This window comes from Ovis canadensis, chromosome 3, assembly GCF_042477335.2.
Source record: "Ovis canadensis isolate MfBH-ARS-UI-01 breed Bighorn chromosome 3, ARS-UI_OviCan_v2, whole genome shotgun sequence".
NCBI classification, from domain to species: domain Eukaryota; kingdom Metazoa; phylum Chordata; class Mammalia; order Artiodactyla; family Bovidae; genus Ovis; species Ovis canadensis.
In genome coordinates, this window is record NC_091247.1 from 145,436,442 (window position 1) to 145,454,607 (window position 18,166).

Here is an 18,166-nt window from a genome sequence, read left to right on the forward strand (position 1 = left end):
AACATGTGACCCCCTGTCTGAAAATAACCTGTATTCTACTTGTTTATGCTGTAACTTTATCACTTTCAGACAAATAAATCCTTAAAACCACAGAAAGCTTATTTTAAGCGTCTAAGTTTGGACAGCATTGAATAAGCACTAATTGTCAGACATAATGTAGAATTATAAACTATTGGGAAAAACAAAGTCAAACCTTTTGGTTTCCTCAGTCTACTTTTCAGAGTTGTGTAATTTTCACTCATCCAATTTTTTAAATCCATTACAAACTCACTCTTAAACTGTTTCCAGAGACTATGCAGATTTGCCATTCTGGAAATGAAACTGCCTTTTAAACCTAAACAGATGGCTTTAATTTTTTGTGGACTGGCATGAAAAGAATGCTACATTAGACACTGAGGCAACTGAACTCAGAGTTTTTGTTATTTGTATGTGTGCTGCAAAATATATTTTACTTTTCTCTCTTTTCAGTGAATTCCAATCTTCGCACTATTAAGAGACTTCAGAAGCAAAAGTTTAAAGTGAAAATCAATTCCACATTTCTAAAAATTAGAAGTCCTAGCTTAACTGAAGTGCTCATTTATTGCAAAGCCAATAAACTAATTCCACTAAGTCCAAAAGTGTCTTCCAAAAGATTCCAAAGATAAGAATATTTTCAACTTTGTTAAGCTGTACAAACATAAAAGGCTCTCCCTCCCTCTACCCACAAGGATTTTTTCATCCAGTTACATCAGGGTAACTTGAGCTCACGCTACGATTGGAGCCTCCCTGACCCTTTACCTACTTATTTCAGCTGCTGCAATAGGACTGAAATCTCAGAAGAATCCTGAAGGGAGGGGAAAGATTTGTTCTGTTCAATTCATCAACATTTATTGGTGCCTTCTGCATGTGAGACACTAAGATAGAAACTCTGAGGAATGTTAAGATTGTTAGGTCTTTTCCTCTGCCTTTTGTGCACTTATAATCTATACTGGGAGAGGGGGAGGTGATGGGGTGGCGGGGGCGGGGGGGGGAGAAAGAAGTAAACACAAAAAGTATCATGTTTCTTAAAATACCAGGTGGTAAAAATGTTAAATAAAGTGTGAATTGAAGAGATGCCAGGTTGATAAAAGTTCTGCTCACAATCATATGCAAATAAATTCAGTGCTTGCCCTTCATACTTAATCTGGGCTGATGAGACATAATTAGAAATCAACAGGGGTTTTTCTGTGTCTCTGAATTATATATCTTATCTGTTCTTTTGTCTCTTTCTGACTGAGATTGTTTTCAAGAAAAAAATTCTGAAAACTGACAAAGTGATCACAAGATAGATTGCCAAGGAAAAGTGATTCCCTCCCAAACATCAAAAATCAGCATCAAACTTACACAACAATATGAATGCACCTAATACCACTGAACTAGAGTCTTTTAAATGGTTAAGATGATACATTTTACGTTATCTGTACTTTACCACAATTTTTTAAATTTTTGGAAAAAATATCAGCATCAAGATCTTTTCTGGGGGTAAAGAAAAACAAAGAAAATGCTTTAGAGGGATAAGAATATTTGAAAAAGTAGATGAAAACAAAGCAGAGACCCAAAGGTGATAGTGGGAGTGGGAGGGGAAATACATTAGGTGTTTGGGATCAACATATATACACTACTGCATATAAAATAGATAACTAACAAGGACCTACTGTGTATCAGAGGAAACTGCAGTCCATATCTTGTAATAATCTATAATGGAAAAGAATCTGAAAGAATATATATAGTCATACATAAATATGTATAATTATATGTATAATTGAATATGTTAATATATATATAAATATATGTAATATACATGTACATGTATAAATATGTAAAATATATATGTATAATTGAATCAATTTGCATGTACTTGAATCTAACATAACATTGCAACTGAACTTTCAATAAAAAACAACACTGACCTTGCCTTTGAACTTTCCTGTTGCAGATTCGCACATCAGTGACCACACTGTTATTTCCCAAAAGACCATTCAGCTGGATAAGGCATTTCCTGATTGCAGCCATAATTATTGCTCTTAATAATGTTTTGGTCATCCTTGTGCCAACTATAAAATACATCTTTGGATTCATAGGTAAGTTTCCAAAAGGCTTTTATTTAGTCAATTCGAGCTGTCCTTAAATGGAGAGCAGGGAACCAGTGATGGGAGGTCAAGGATCTCAGTCCATCTCAGGCTCCTAGAATTCCTAGTAGCCCAACTGGGCTCCGGTTGGTCACTATCCCTTCCTCCCAGGTGACACTGGACTTGATGGACAGGACCAGAAAATGTTGGTGCTAAAACCTACCTTATAGGTCATCTAATCTAGCTGCCTTTTCTGACAAACAATGCAACTTAGCCCTACAGAAGTCAAATCATATGTTGGAGTGAACCCAGGGTTTGGGCTGAGGTCTTAACTCTGCATCAAGGAAAAAAAAAGAGGAAAGAAGGTAGATTCTACTTAAGTGGTCTGTAAATATCAGCTGAGCATTAAAGGATATCTTTGGAGAAAGAGGAGATTGACTTTGTAAACATATCATTTCTATTAACTGGGTGACCCATTAATATGTTTAATTTTCCATTCTGCTGATTTGAGGGTTTACTCACATTTTAAGTACAATATAAAATTTTATAAAACAATACAAAAACACAGGTGCAAGCAACATGAAAAGTTAGAAGTGGATCAGAAGGGTGTGTGAGGAATTCAGCTTCCTTAGTATGTGTTTATATTACTAATTTCCTATAAATCTATAACACTCAGCCTTTTTGTTGTTTATTGTGTATGATGTATATCTACTAGGCAGCTATGATGTTAGGTGCATTTTAATTTTATTTATAAATATATTTTGTTTTGAAAAAACATCCATGGGCTAATGCTTTGGCCATATGATGCGAAGAGCCAACTCATTGGAAAAGACCCTGATGTTGGGAAAGATTGAGGGCAGGAGAAGAGGGCGACAGAGGATGAGATGGTTGGATGGCATCATTAATTCAATGGACATGAGTTTGAGTAAACTCCGGGAGATAGTGGAGGACAGGGAAGCCTGGCATGCTGCAGTCCCTGGAGTCACAAAGAGTTGGACATGACTAAGTGACTGAACAATAAACCGTGAGCTTGTAGTGCTTTTTGTGCTTTGCTAAGGGTAGTTTTAGACTTGGTTTCTTTTGAGTGTATGCCCTTTCATCTCTGCCTGTTGAGTAAGACTGACTTGTCCCATGTCTCTCCTCAGGGGCTTCTTCTGCCACTATGCTGATCTTCATCCTTCCAGCAGTTTTCTATCTTAAACTTGTCAAGAAAGAACCTCTTAGGTCACCCCAAAAGGTCGGGGTAAGTAAGGTTTACAATTTCTCCCTGTAAGTTTCCACTACTTAGAGTAAACCAGGAAATGCATGCACATGTTCCAAAAACTGAATCAATGCACAACAACCGAAAATCAAAGAGGGCTGGAACTCTGGTGGAAAAGAAGGAGGTGCAGATTTTTAGCACTGAGATGATTCTGGGATTTCTTCTCTTCACATATTAAATAGCTTGTGCTAAATCCTTCCTACCTGTCAAATGCTAGTGGAGTTTGCCCACAGGCATACATTTATAATAGCTTCTACCACCAAGCTATTGTTGCACTATCTACAGAAAAACATGCAGGAAGGAATTAGGCTCCTTAGCAGCGTTATGAAAAAATATAAACATTTTGGTCACAGTCATTAGGTTTGTGAGGCAAAAAATGTTGCTTTTGTTTTCCCCTCCTCAGTACCTTGTTGTCCCCTGTGGACCAAGAACAGAACCATCTGCTGTCCAGTTAGTCTCTTTCCATATAATTTATAGTCCTATTAACCTGGGGAGTATATATTTCTTTCCCACAATAGTACTACAAAAATGTATACTAGAAATAATTGTTCTTCAATATTAAATATTATCTAAGACTGCTTAATGTCAAGGCTATGGTTTTTCCTGTGGTCATGTATGGATGTGAGAGTTGGACTGTGAAGAAGGCTGAGCACCGAAGAACTGATGCTTTTGAACTGTGGTGTTGGAGAAGACTCTTGGGAGTCCCTTGGACTGCAAGGAGATCCAACCAGTCCATTCTGAAGGAGATCAGTCCTGGGTGTTCTTTGGAAGAAATGATGCTAAAGCTGAAACTCCAGTACTTTGGCCACCTCATGCAAAGAGTTGACTTATTGGAAAATACTCTGATGCTGGGAGGGATTGGGGGCAGGAGGAGAAGGGGACAACCGAAGATGAGATGGCTGGATGGCATTACTGACTCGAAGGGCGTGAAGTCTGAGTGAACTCTGGGAGTTGGTGATGGACAGGGAGGCCTGGCGTGCTGCGATTCATGGGGTCTCAAAGAGTCAGACACGACTGAGTGAATGAACTGAACTGAAGACTGCTTAATGAAGTCTTGTATTAAGGCTTGAAAAGTGCCTCTGACTCACTGACCCTGAATTTTGCCTGTGAGTCGTTCTCCTCTCAGGATGGTTTGGGGGCTTTAGGAAAGGTTGGTATCAAAAGCTCCTCCCATCATCTTGCCCCCAGATTTCCACTCTATGTAGTCCATTCTGCTTTGACTTTTATAGCACTGGGACCTTGGTAAGTCACTTTTTCAGTCTGACCAGATATAAAAGTGAATAGAATTATATCCCAAATCCTTCTTAGTGAAAAAAGATTTCAGTCGCTGTTTCTTTTTATGTAAAATTAGGAAGTCTGTCTATGTGGTGGTCTATAAGGCCCCTTTTAGTGCTAAAATTGTCAAATATTAATGTTTATGTAATTACAGGTATATTACAAGTATAGGCATATACGTTTATGTTCAGTTCAGTTCAGTTCAGTCTCTCAGTCGTGTCCGACTCTTTGCGACCCCATGAGCTGCAGCACGCCAAGCCTCCCTGTCCAACACCAACTCCCAGAGCCTACCCAAACTCATGTCCATTGAGTCGGTGATGCCATCCAACCATCTCATCCTCTGTCGTCCCCTTCTCCTACCTTCAGCCTTTCCCAGCATCAGGGTCTTTTCAAATGAGTCAGCTCTTCGAATCAGGTGGCTTAAGTATTGGAGTCTCAGCTTCAACATCAGACCCCCCAGTGAACACCCAGGACTGATTTCCTTTAGGATGGACTGGTTGGATCTCCTTGCAGTCCAAGGGACTCTCAAGAGTCTTCTTCAACACCAGTTTCAAAAGCATCAATTCTTCTACGCTCAGCCCTCTTTATAGTCCAACTCTCACATCCATACATGACTACTGGAAAAACTAGTATATGTATATGAAATTACATATTAATACACACATATATACCTTGAGGCTTTTTTTTTTCAAGAAATATGCCATGTACATTATAATGCGTGCATGCTCAGGCCTCTTCAGTCATGTCTGACTCTTTGTGACCTCATAGACTGTAGTCTGCCACGCTCCTCTGTCCTCTGGGGATTCTCTAGGCAAGAACACTGCAGTGGGTTGCCATGCCCTCTTCCAGGGGATCACCTCGACCCAGGGATCAGACCTGCATTTCATATTATGTCTCCTGCATTGGCAGGGGTTCTTTACCACTAGTGCCATTAGGCTTTGTTTTTGTTTGTTTTCAAAAAAATGTAATCCTATCATACATGCTACTCTTTTATAACCTGCCCCTATTCACTTAAAAGATTGTGAGCACTCCGTAAGTCATCTAATCTTTTTCTATTACTTGGTTTGTAAGGATTACAGGATATTCCATTATTTTATGTACCAAATCAATCAACCATTTTTCTATATTGAACATTTGGGTTAAATCTCTCTACTATTGTATTCTTACCCTCTTTCCCAAGGTAGGGTTCTAAATTGATTAACTGCTAGGCATGAGCAGCTATAAGAATAATACAATTCAATATGCAAATCAAATGGCTGTCTTAAGTAAACAACTTATATAAGCAAACTGTACTAAGGAAACTGTACTAAGGAAGTATAATTTCTGTGTTCCCTAACAAGTTCTTTCTGACTTACAGGCTTTTATTTTCTTCGTGGTTGGCATCATCTTCATGATGGGAAGCATGGCACTCATTATAATTGACTGGATTTACAATCCCCCATATTCCAAGCATCACTAACCCAAGGAAAAATACTATCTTTTCCTGTTGGAGATGGTTACCAATTATGCTCCCAGAGACATTTTAGTTATCTTGTTTGGAATGTTATTCATAGGAAGTAACAGGAAGATTCCAAAGATGTTTACCAGCAATATTACCAAGCACCTACAGAAGAGAAAATCATCATTTTTGTCACAAATGGCTGTTTATATGCTTAAAATCTGTGGTGCACATTTCCACCCAGGTTTTACTAGAGCAGTGTGCGATGATATATTTTTGCTTCTGCGTATGCAGAATAAAGGTAGCTGCATGTAATGATCATCAGATAATACCCTTTTCCCTCTCCCCCCAAAAGTACCAAATTTCTGTATTCTCAGAACATCAAGCAAAAATGCCCTGATGGCAAAGCTATCACCACTTAATGCCTTCCCTCAATCTTGCACCAAATACTCCAAGTCTATTTAATGACAGAGGCAAAAGACATATATTATGAACTGTCTCTACAAGTCACATGAATGATCAGACACCAGGCTGGAGCATTTTATGCTCGACACTAACAGAAAATTTTGCCCATCCCACTCGTGACATTAAATTAGTGACTTCTTCATTCAATCATTCTTCTGTAAATATTAAAACATCCTATGAAACATAGAGAGGGGCTTTATTGAAATTATAGAGCACCAGCAAAACAATGCTTATCACTCTACTGAATGTTCTGGAAGCATTTGTTTATTAATGTTATTCGCAGTCCTCTTGTCATACTTTTGTCATTGAACAATGCCCTCCCTCTCGTCTTCCATTTTCATTCAGAATTTTTAGAATACCACTATTCATGTGGAGCTACACTACCCAGTATTGTTTAATACATTTTTATTTGATAAACATTCAGTGCAGGAAACTGTGATTGCTTTATGTTTATGTATATAATCTTATTCTGTAGTTATCAGAATTTTAATGTATGGTACATTTGATTTTTATTTTTTACACGTGTAGTTTTCTCTTCACAGTCAAACGTTTATGTTATTGGGGGTGGGGGTAGGGAATTGAGTTGTTAGGCTCAAAAGTCCACATGTTTGTATTTGTCTATTGGGCATATTTTAAATTTGAAACCTGAGTGATACATTGAATAGTTTGGTAATGCTCTTCTTCAGTGTTTACATATTACCATAATCATCTACAAGAAAATGAGTTCCCTATTTGCATTATCAATACTAAGGTAGTTCTTTTAATTTAGCAGGTCTAAAATAGGATTTAGTTCATTTTAGCTTGAATAGGTGTTTGCTAACATTGATTTGCTATTCAATACAATGTTGAGCTATTCTCTATAAAAACAAAAGTGCTAACACTACAAAGAGATGCAAATTACTATTCTTGCTCACTTTTACAACATAGTTACATGAAATGGATTTAAAAATTAGTACTCATTGCCTAGAATTTCTAGAGTTTGCTCCTTTTTTCTCTCAATCAGTAGCAAGCACATTTGTTGTATATTTTAGTATAGCCTAGTATGAATACAGGTGTTATGTAAGTATGATAATATTAAATCGTATTTCAATAGTTTTTGCTGGAATGTGCCTTACTTAAATATATATTTGTTTTATGTATTATTCTCTAGAGGCATAATGTTGTAAAATGGTGCACTTTGTTAGGGAAATTGAGCATTACTAGAAACTATCATGACTTCTGACTTACTATTATTTACCAAATAGCATTTTGAAGATATAGTTCTATTTTCAATCCATCTAAACAGAATATCAAAATAGAAAATGGAAAAAAGGTGCCTTCTGAGTGTTAAAAATGTTTGATCTGAATGTATTTAAATGTACATACAATGAATTGATCCAAAAAACTGAAAAGCTATAAAATCTGTATATATTTTGAATGCTTTAAGTTTGAAATGACTCACTTGAAAGTATCAACATGTAAAATTATATTCAAGAGCAATACTACAGTGCCAAATAATAAGGTGTCGGTTTTTTCTCATGGCCATTTTCAGGATTAGAGTTCACATAGACTGCAGGACAGGCATACATATGGTATATTGTACTGGTTAATTTAGCCCCATTTATAAACAGATGAAAATTTTATTTTCTTATTTCATTTATAAGATGGTTCAATATATTGGGAAGCTTTTTTTTATTACAGAAAGTGTATATTGGTATATAATAAATGAATTTTTCAAATGACTATGATATAATTTTCTTTCTATTGTTGAAGGCATGAAAAATACTATTCATAAGTGAAAATGTATTTTAAATCTTAATATTGTCTCTTTTATATTGGTATATGTTCCATTTTTATTGTTACTCTGACATAAAACTAATATTTATAGCTTTCAGAAAATAGTTGCCATCTTATTCTGGCAAAATATACAGCTAATTTGAAATCATGCTTGTTTTGTATCATCCTAGAATGAATGTGGAAGAAATTACTCTCTTAATGGTGAATTAATGAAGAATTCATCTGGGATGGAAAAAGAAGGAATAGAAGAATGATGAAAATAGTTAAAGAAAAATCTGAAATATTTGGGAGAAGGGAAAGTAACATGGGAGTGCTGAGGACTGGGTAGAAATGGAACTGACAGGTCATACATTAAGCTTATGCTTAACTTTCTAAGAAACTTCCAAGTCATTCTCCAAAGTGGTTCTACCATTTTCATTTTCACCAGGAATATACACAAGTTCTAGTTGCTTTACATCCCCGCCAGCAGTTGACATTGTCTTTTGTAGTTTGGTGCCCTTCAAGTAGGTGTGGAAAATTATCTCACCGTGATTTTTGTTTCCATTTCCCTGATGACTAGTGTGGGAAACTCTTCATGCATATAACGCATGTTTTCTTTTGTCAAGTGTCTGTTCAAATCCCTTGCTCATTTTAAAAATTAGGTTGCCTTTTTGTTGTGTGTTTGTCAGAATTCTTTATATATTCTGGATACATGTCCTTTGTCAGATTGCAAATGTATTTTCCCAGCCTATGGCATGCTTACACATTTTCCTAAATGTGTTTTACAATTCCTGTCTTAATGAGGATGAGATTAATTGGAATGGTCAATTAATTGTCATAATTGTTTAGATTTTCAAATTTGGAGAGTACAAGAATTCTTTTTTTTGTTATTATATCATTTTGCCTTGTAGCTAGCTTCATTTAATGTATGCTAATCTAGTTCCCCACATCCAAGGTAAGAGAAACCCAAGTAAGACGGTAGGTGTTGCGAGAGGGCATCAGAGGGCAAACACACTGAAACCATAATCACAGAAAACTAGTCAATCTGATCACACGGACCACAGCCTTATCTAACTCAATGAAACTAAGCCATGCTGCGTGGGGCCACCCAAGACAGGTGGGTCATGGTGGAGAGGTCTGACAGAATGTGGTCCACTGGAGAAGGGAATGGCAAACCACTTCAGTATTCTTGCTTTGAGAACCCCATGAATAGTATGAAAAAGTAAAATGATAGGATACTGAAAGAGGAACTCCCCAGGTCAGTAGGTGCCCAATATGCTACTGGAGATCAGTGGAGAAATAACTCCAGAAAGAATGAAGGGATGGAGCTAAAGCAAAAACAACACCCAGTTGTGGATGTGACTGGTGATAGAAGCAAGGTCTGATGCTGAAAGAGCAATATTGCATAGGAACCTGGAATGTCAGGTCCATGAATCAAGGCAAATTGGAAGTGGTCAAACAAGAGATGGCAAGAGTGAACGTCAACATTCTAGGAATCAGCGAACTAAAATGGACTGGAATGGGTGAATTTAATTCAGATGACCATTATATCTACTACTGTGGGCAGGAATCCCTTAGAAGAAATGGAGTAGCCATCATGGTCAACGAAAGATTCTGAAATGCAATACTTGGATGCAATCTCAAAAACGACAGAATGATCTCTGTTCGTTTCTAAGGCAAACCATTCAATATCACAGTAATCCAAGCCATCATGCAAAGTTGGGTTCGATAAAGGACAGAAATGGTATGGACCTATCAGAAGCAGAAGATATTAAGAAGAGGTGGCAAGAGTACACAGAAGAACTGTACAAAAAAGATCTTCATGACCCAGATAATCACGATGGTGTGCTCACTCACCTAGAGCCAGACATCCTGGAATGTGAAGTCAAGTGGGCCTTAGAAAGCATCACTATGAACAAAGCTAGTGGAGGTGATGGAATCCCAGTTGAGCTATTTCAAATCTTGAAAGATGATGCTGTGAAAGTGCCTCACTGAATATACCTGCAAATTTGGAAAACTCAACAGTGGCCACAGGACTGGAAAAGGTCAGTTTTCATTCCAATCCCAAAGAAAGGCAATGCCAAAGAATGCTCAAACTACCACACAATTGTACTCATCTCACACACTAGTAAAGTATTGCTCAAAATTCTCCAAGCCAGGCTTTAGCAATACGTGAACCATGAAATTCCAGATGTTCAAGCTGGTTTTAGAAAAGGCAGAGGAACCAGAGATCAAATTTCCAACATCTGCTGGATCATCGAAAAAGCAAGAGAGTTCCCGAAAAACATCTATTTCTGCTTTATTAACTATGCCAAAGCCTTTGACTGTGTGGATCACAGTAAACTGTGGAAAATTCTGAAAGAGATGGGAATACCAGACCACCTGACCTGCCTCTTGAGAAATCTGTATGCAGGTCAGGAAGCAACAGTTAGAACTGGACATGGAGCAACAGATTGGTTCCAAATATGAAAAGAAGTACGTCAAGGCTGTATATTGTCACTCTGCTTATTTAACTTATATGCAGAGTACATCATGAGAAATGCTGGGCTGGAAGAAGCACAAGCTGGAATCAAGATTGCCAGGAGAAATATCAATAACCTCAGATATGCAGATGATACCACCCTTATGGCAGAAAGTAAAGAGGAACTAAAGAACCTCTTGATGAAAGTGAAAGAGGAGAGTGAAAAAGTTGGCTTAAAGCTCAACATTCAGAAAATGAAGATCATGGCATCTGGTGCCATCACTTCATTGGAAATAGATGGGGAAACAGTGGAAACAGTGTCAGACTTTATGTTTTTGGGCTCCAAAATCACTGCAGATGGTGACTGCAGCCATGAAATTAAAAGACACTTACTCCTTGGAAGGAAAGTTATGACCAACCTAGATAGCATATTCAAAAGCAGAGACATTACTTTGCCAACAAAGGTCCATCTAGCCAAGGCTATGGTTTTTCCTGTGGTCATGTATCGATGTGAGAGTTGGACTGTGAAGAAGGCTGAGCGCTGAAAAATTGATGCTTTTGAACTGTGGTGTTGGAGAAGACTCTTGAGAATCCCTTGGACTGCAAGGAGATCCAACCAGTCCATTCTGAAGGAGATCAGTCCTGGGATTTCTTTGGAAAGACGGATGCTAAAGCTGAAACTCCAGTACTTCGGCCACCTCATGCGAAGAGTTGACTCATTTGAAAAGACCCTGATGCTGGGAGGGATTTGGGGCAGGAGGAGAAGGGGACGACAGAGGACGAGATGGCTGGATGGTATCACTGACTCGATGGACTTGAGTCTTAGTGAACTCCAGGAGTTGGTGATGGACAGGGAGGACTGGCGTGCTGCGATTCATGGGGTCACAAAGAGTTGGACACGACTGAGTGACTGAACTGAACTGAATCTAGTTTTGTTTTATACAGATCTTTGATAAAAATAACTTTTTCTAAGTCACTTTATATCTTAGTTTGGAAACCTATTACTGCCTATATAGGCCCAGGACATCCAAAATCCTTTTCAGCTACTTGTAGTCAACTTGATTAGATCCCTCAGCCTTTGCTATAGGTACTTATAGAGGAAACAAGAGAAATTAGTTTATTTGATTCTCATTTACCAGCTTGGAAGGCCTGGCATTTTCTCTTGACTCTGTATTTTCCTTCATTTACAGAAGCAGTTTGCATAGTTTTGCTTCTGTACCATGCATCCTCATGAGTGTCTTTTGTCAATAAAAAATGTTGCACAAGTTATTAGTTTAGTAAAATCAGTTTAGAGCTTTTCTTCACATCAAAAACCAAAATGAAAAGAAATCATTATGAAAGCAAAAACGTGATGAGGAGACATTTAAGGAAAAACTGTTTGATTGCTGCATATGAACATAAGTATTAGCCAGTCAGTTGTGTCCAACTCTTCGTGACGCAACTGTGGACTGTAGCCCACCAGGCTTCTCTGTCCTTGGAATTCTTTAGGCAAGGCAGGTGAGAATAATAGAGTGAATAGCCATGCCCTTCTCTAGGAGATCTTTCAGACCCAGGGACTGAACCCTGGTCTCCTGCATTGCAGGTGGATTCTTTACCATCTGAGCCATCAGGGAAAGTAAAACACACTGGAAAGTAAAACACAATGGCAAAAAGCACAAAGGCAGTCAATGATGATGAGACATAACTATGTAGCAGGAAAATATAATTCTGTCCATTAAGGAATAAACAACTAAAGATAATAGCTACTACAAAATGCAGACCAATATATCCTCAATGTTTGAAGAGATAATACAGATCTATCAAGAATCTAACAGAAGAATGGACAACAGACGTGAAGTCACATACAGAAATGAATGGTGAACGCATATTTACAAATAATTAGATCTCACTATGAATCAACTACAGGCAAGTAAAAACATAACTAAAACAATTGCTTTGTCAGAGTACTAATATAAACAAAAGATAACGTTCTGTTTTAATGACTGTGAGGAGTTCATCACTCTCATTTTGGTGACAGAAATCAATCTCTTGCTAGCCTTATGTGGAGCTCATTCTGGCCATGCTTATACGGATCCTCAATGCTTATAGCAGTCTCCTCAGAGATGTTCACTCTCTAATCCCTGGCACACGAAAATATGTCGGGAAGTTGAATTTGGCAGAAAGAATTGAAGTACAGATCTTAAAATAGGAAGATTGTGCTGAATAATCTAGTCACATAAGCCCTTAAAATCAGATAACTTTCTTCAGCTAAAGTAAAAAATATTTAAATCAGAAGAAGGGCTCAACTTGCCATTGTTGAGTTGAAAATGGAGGAGATCACGTGTAAACCTGTGTGAAGGAAATGAATTCTTCCAACAACTTAAATAAGACAATAAGATGATTCTTCTCCTAAGCTTCCAAGTAGGAGTCTAGGGCACCAATACCTTGATTTGAGCCTAGAGAGCCTAAGCAGAATACTCTGTTGGGCCAGCCAGACTTGTGACCTAAAGATCTGTGAGATAATAAATGAGTGCCTTTTTAAGCTGCTAACTTTGTGATAGTTTGCTATGACAGCAATATGAAACTATAATATACAATATTCATGTCTGTTGATTAGTTAATTTCTGTTCTCAGGAAATAATCAGAAAAATGAATTGACTATTACATACTCTGTCCTCTTTCAACATATAGTATCTTACAGTTCTGAAATATTCCAAATGTATAAAATTGTGGAATAATTTAATAAATTCTAGTACCTTCATAGGCTGGACTATGATGCAGTCATCAAAAGTATTTTAATAAAAAATATTTTCATTAATAAAATGAAAAACTATGGTATAATATTAAGTGAAGAAAAAAGAATAAAAGCTTTCTTATCCCAATTTTATATATTATAAAAGCATGAAATAGAAAAAAATGAAAATGACCCAATGTTAAAAGTAGATATTTGTAACATTTGATAATGTTAAAAGTAGAAAAATGATTGGCAATTAGTTTTCATCTTCATATGCTTCTCTTATTTTCTAAATTTTCTATGAAGATTATATATTCCTTTTATCATTAGGAAAAAACTTTTCAGAAATAGAGAAGGCTTTCTGCCAAATTCTATTCTGGAAAATAATTAAACCATGTTACCTATTTCTATACATTTGTATATTTTAAGCTGAGTCTAAAGGCATAATTAAACGAAAGTGCAATTCATAATCAGGGAAGAGTCATTAATGACTAAAGCAGACCCTCAAAGGATGGGACAAACCCTGACCAGAGGTGGGGCTGGAATGAGAAAAGGATGACTTGAAGAAAACAGTGTAGCATAGCCAGGAGACCAAGTTTTGAGTCCTATATCCATGTTCTGGATAAGTCATTTAATTTTATTGAGCTTTAGTTTCCTCATATTTGTTGGAATAATTTCTGTATAATGTAATTCCCAAGATCATTTAGCTTGTAATCACTGGAAATGTCAAGATTCTTTCTTGTAACATAATCATATCTTTAATGTAAAGATTTGGCAGTAGTCACAAATGAGTGCTGGAAGAACTCTCTCCAGTGGGAAAGTTACAAAGCATACACTGCAGCAATGATTTGAGCAGTTTGTCCTGGAAGTGAGCAGATACATCAGACGCTTCTGAGGAAAACTCGGCCTTGCTGCTCAGGTTGAGTAATTTACTGGATAAACATTTACTCAGTGAAGAACATGCCAGATTCCACACTAGGTACAAGAATACAGAATAGTCCTCATCTTCAAGGAGTTTTAAGGACTCTAGAGGAGGGTAAACATGTACACAGATAGTTACAACACAAAATGGAAAATGCTTTAGTATATACCCAGGATTCCCTGGAACCACCAAAGGGAGTGCTCAAGTCAGCCTTGGGAAAGAGGAGTAGTCATGGGTTTCTGGCAACAGATACCCCATAAATTGAATCCTAAAGAACAAATTGGAGTTATCAGGTAAAGAGATGGAATGGAACAGCAAGTATTATGCACAAGAACATGATTCATCTCATTGACCTCCCCATTCCCCACATAAACATGTATGCACATGCCTTCCACAAACCATGTATTAGATTCCTTTTCCTGCTATAACACATTGCCACACACTCAGTGATTAAAAATATCTTTTATTATCTTACCACAGCAACAGCAGGAATCAGTAGAAGCCCCAGCAGAATCACACAAATCAAGCAGAGCAAATAAACAAAGATTCTTAAAATTAAACTGTGCCTAGTACTGCAGCCACAAAGTAGACAAGGATCAATGTGTCAAATCGAAAGAGAGTGACAGCCCGCTACAGTAAAAGATTTAAATAGGATGTCTGACACACAACTGAAGATCATTAGTCATATCAAGAACCAAGAAAAGTACAAGTTGATTGAAAAAGATAATTAACTGATGCTAACACTGAGATGAATCAGATGTTGGAACTATTTGACAGGGATTTTAAAGCATCCGTCATAAAAATGCTTCAATGGTCAATTATAAACTCTCTTGAAACCAGAGGAAAACAATGGAACATCTTAACAAAGAAACTGACGTTCAAAAAAGAATCAACTGCAAATTACAAACTGAAAAATACAATAACAGAAATTCAAAGAAAATTTCATTGATGTTCTCAGTAATAGAATGGAGATGATGAAGGATATAATCAGTGAACTTGAGCAAATAGCAATGGAATTCACCTAATCTGAGGGCTTCCCTGGTGGCTCACACAATAAAGAATCTTCTTGCAAATGCAGGAGACCCACATTCAATCTCTGGGTTTGGAAGATTCCCTGAAGAAAGGAATGGCTACCCACTCCAGTATTCTTGCCTGGAGAATTCCATGGACAGAGGAGTCTGGAGGGTTACAGTCCATGGGGTTGCAAACAGTCAGACAGAACTGAGCGACTAATACTTTCACTTTCATTTCACTTTCACCTAATCTGAACAAAAGAAAGGAAGGAAAGAGGCACTAGGGAAAGAAAGAAAGAGAGAGGAGGGAGGGGGAAGAGATGAGAGTGAGAAAGAAAGAGAGAAGGAAATAAGAGAACTGGGCTGTGAACATATGTGACAAAAACAAAAAGTCAACATTTGCTGATTTCCTTTAGGATTGACTGGCTTGATCTCCTTGCAGTCCAAGGGACTCTCAAGAGTCTTCTCCAACACCACAGAGCCTCAAAATACATGAAGTAAAAACTGATGGAGCTGAAGGAGAAATATGAACCCACAGTTACAGTGGCAGATCTGCACATTCATCTCTCAGAGACTGACAGAACTACTAGACAGAAAGTCAGTAACGATAGAGATCTGAACAGCATAGTCAACCAAAAGGTTCTGATTGGCAGATATGAAACGCTTCATCACCAGCAGCAGAATACATAGACTTTATTCAAGCACTTACAGAATCCTAACCAACGTAAACCATACCATGGACCATAAAACAAGCCTCAACAAATTTAAGAGGGTTAAAGTCACGCAAAGTGTATTTTCGGACCATAATGGAATCAATTAAAAGTCAGTAACAGAAAGATATGGAAATTAAACAACACACTTCTATTTACTCCTTGGATCAAAGAAAAAGTATCAAAGAAAAATTTAAATACATAGAACTGACTAAAATTTTTAAAAACAACATATCAAAAGATGTGGGGTGCATCTAAAGCAGTTCTGAGAGAAAATTTTGCAGCACTAAATTGTTTACATTAGAAATGAGGAATGGTCTCAGGTCAATAAGTTAAATTCCTAAGTTAAGAAACATGAGAAAAAAGAACAAAATAAACCAGAAGAAATCAGAAGGAAGAAAAATAACAGAGGTAAGAGTATGTATCAATGAAACAGAAAATAAGAAAACAACAGAGAAAATCGATAAAAGCTGATTCTTGGGCAAATTGAAAATTGATAAACCTCTACCAAGACTGACAAAAAGAGAAAATATATAAAGCATTGTGTTTTAGTTTGACAGAAATTTTCCTTTTCTAGTGGTTCATAAAACAATGGTGTATCTTAAAATTTTAAAACATCTTAACTTTAATAAAATATATCTTTTGTAAAAAACATTGTTAACATTCTTTGATAAAAAGGGCATGGGCTCTATTTTTTTAGAGTTCCTATGCATGGTAGTACAAAATGGTCTGATTACTGCCAGCATGTACCACTCTAATTCTATGATGGTGGTGGTGGTGATGTGTGTGTGTGTGTGTGTGTGTGTGTGTGTGTGTGTGTGTGTGCTTTGGAGGTAGGATGGAGGGGGCCAGACCAGCCAAAGAAAGGTTACAGAAGGTAACCATATGAAACATGAACTCACTGCAATACGAATTTTTTCCAAATCAGACTTATTTTGATCTAATTCGTTAGTTAGTAGACCCATGAGAAGAAAATATTATAAAAGGGAAATTGAGGGCCCAGGAATGAAGGGGTAATAGTGAAAAGATCTCCACACTGCACTTGGCCTTCCTGGTCTTTGTAAATTCTCAATCCTGGCTCACACAAGATTCTTAGACAACAATGTTTACTCTTAGTTTGACATTAAGTGAAACTGTCACTAAGCTGGAGTGTTTCCACCAGCCCTGGGGGTGCAGGGAGAAAGCCAGAACCCCAATTCTTTGCTGTTCATAGCTCAGCTTCCCTGGCACAGGATTGTGGTGAATTTAATCAGGGTTGTTTGTGAATAAGCTACATGAGACTGATTCTTCTATGATCTTGTTCCTGGTACCATCATCTCAAAGGAAAACTTGATTTCTCTCCATAAAGTGATGGGCATATTTTTTTCCATTATTGCCAGTTTTTTACCTTAAAACTTTGGAAAATCACCAAGTTTCACTCTGTGAGTAAAAGATTGTCTAAACCTGGTCTACAGACCAAACCTCTGTCCTCAGATGAATAATCAGAATTTCAGCCTATACTAACTCAGCAACTTAAAGAGAATTAAAAATAGTTGCCATTTTAGATCTCTCTCTTTTCCTAAAGGTACAAATCTTGGCCAGGATGGGTTGTTGAATGGATATAGCTGCTGTTTAAATGACAGTAGTCTATATCTTGCTGTGCAAGAAAATGAAAAGAAGATAGACTATTTCATCAAATAATTATTTACTTATAAAGGATGCTTATCACATAGATCATTTTCTATTAATGTTATGAAATGAAGTATTATTTAGTAGAACTTTGTATAATTATTTTCACTGCTTGTTTAGAATAAGAGTTAACTAAATTATATTGTTTTATTTTCAACTCCAACTCTGCTGATGGGAGAGTAGAAAAATTGAGAAGTAAGGCTTCGGGGGTTTGAGTGGTAGCTACCAGCCCTTGCCAGGGGATCCTGGGAAAGACCCCCCAGGCAACAAAGCCCTTCATCTGGTGGACTGATTAAACCAAATGATCTGAACCAGAGACCCACTGAGTCTACGAAGGAGATTTCAGCTAAAGGAAAACTTAGAGGAAAATTTGCTAAGTAAAAGTCTCAAAATTGCCT

The 18,166-nt window shown here is 37.2% G+C and overlaps 1 protein-coding gene across 2 annotated transcripts in view; it reads left to right on the forward strand.

Moving 5' to 3' along the window:
* The window catches only part of SLC38A4 (solute carrier family 38 member 4), an 80,340-nt gene extending 72,092 nt beyond the window's left edge, over positions 1-8,248 (forward strand). For both annotated transcript variants that reach the window (XM_069584499.1, XM_069584497.1), the window contains 3 exons: positions 1,955-2,099; positions 3,233-3,330; positions 5,981-8,248. In XM_069584499.1, coding sequence (XP_069440600.1) covers positions 1,955-2,099; positions 3,233-3,330; positions 5,981-6,082 — 345 coding nt within the window. In that variant the 3' untranslated portion in view covers positions 6,083-8,248. The remainder of the gene's footprint in view (positions 1-1,954; positions 2,100-3,232; positions 3,331-5,980) is intronic.
* Positions 8,249-18,166: the final 9,918 nt, after the last annotated feature.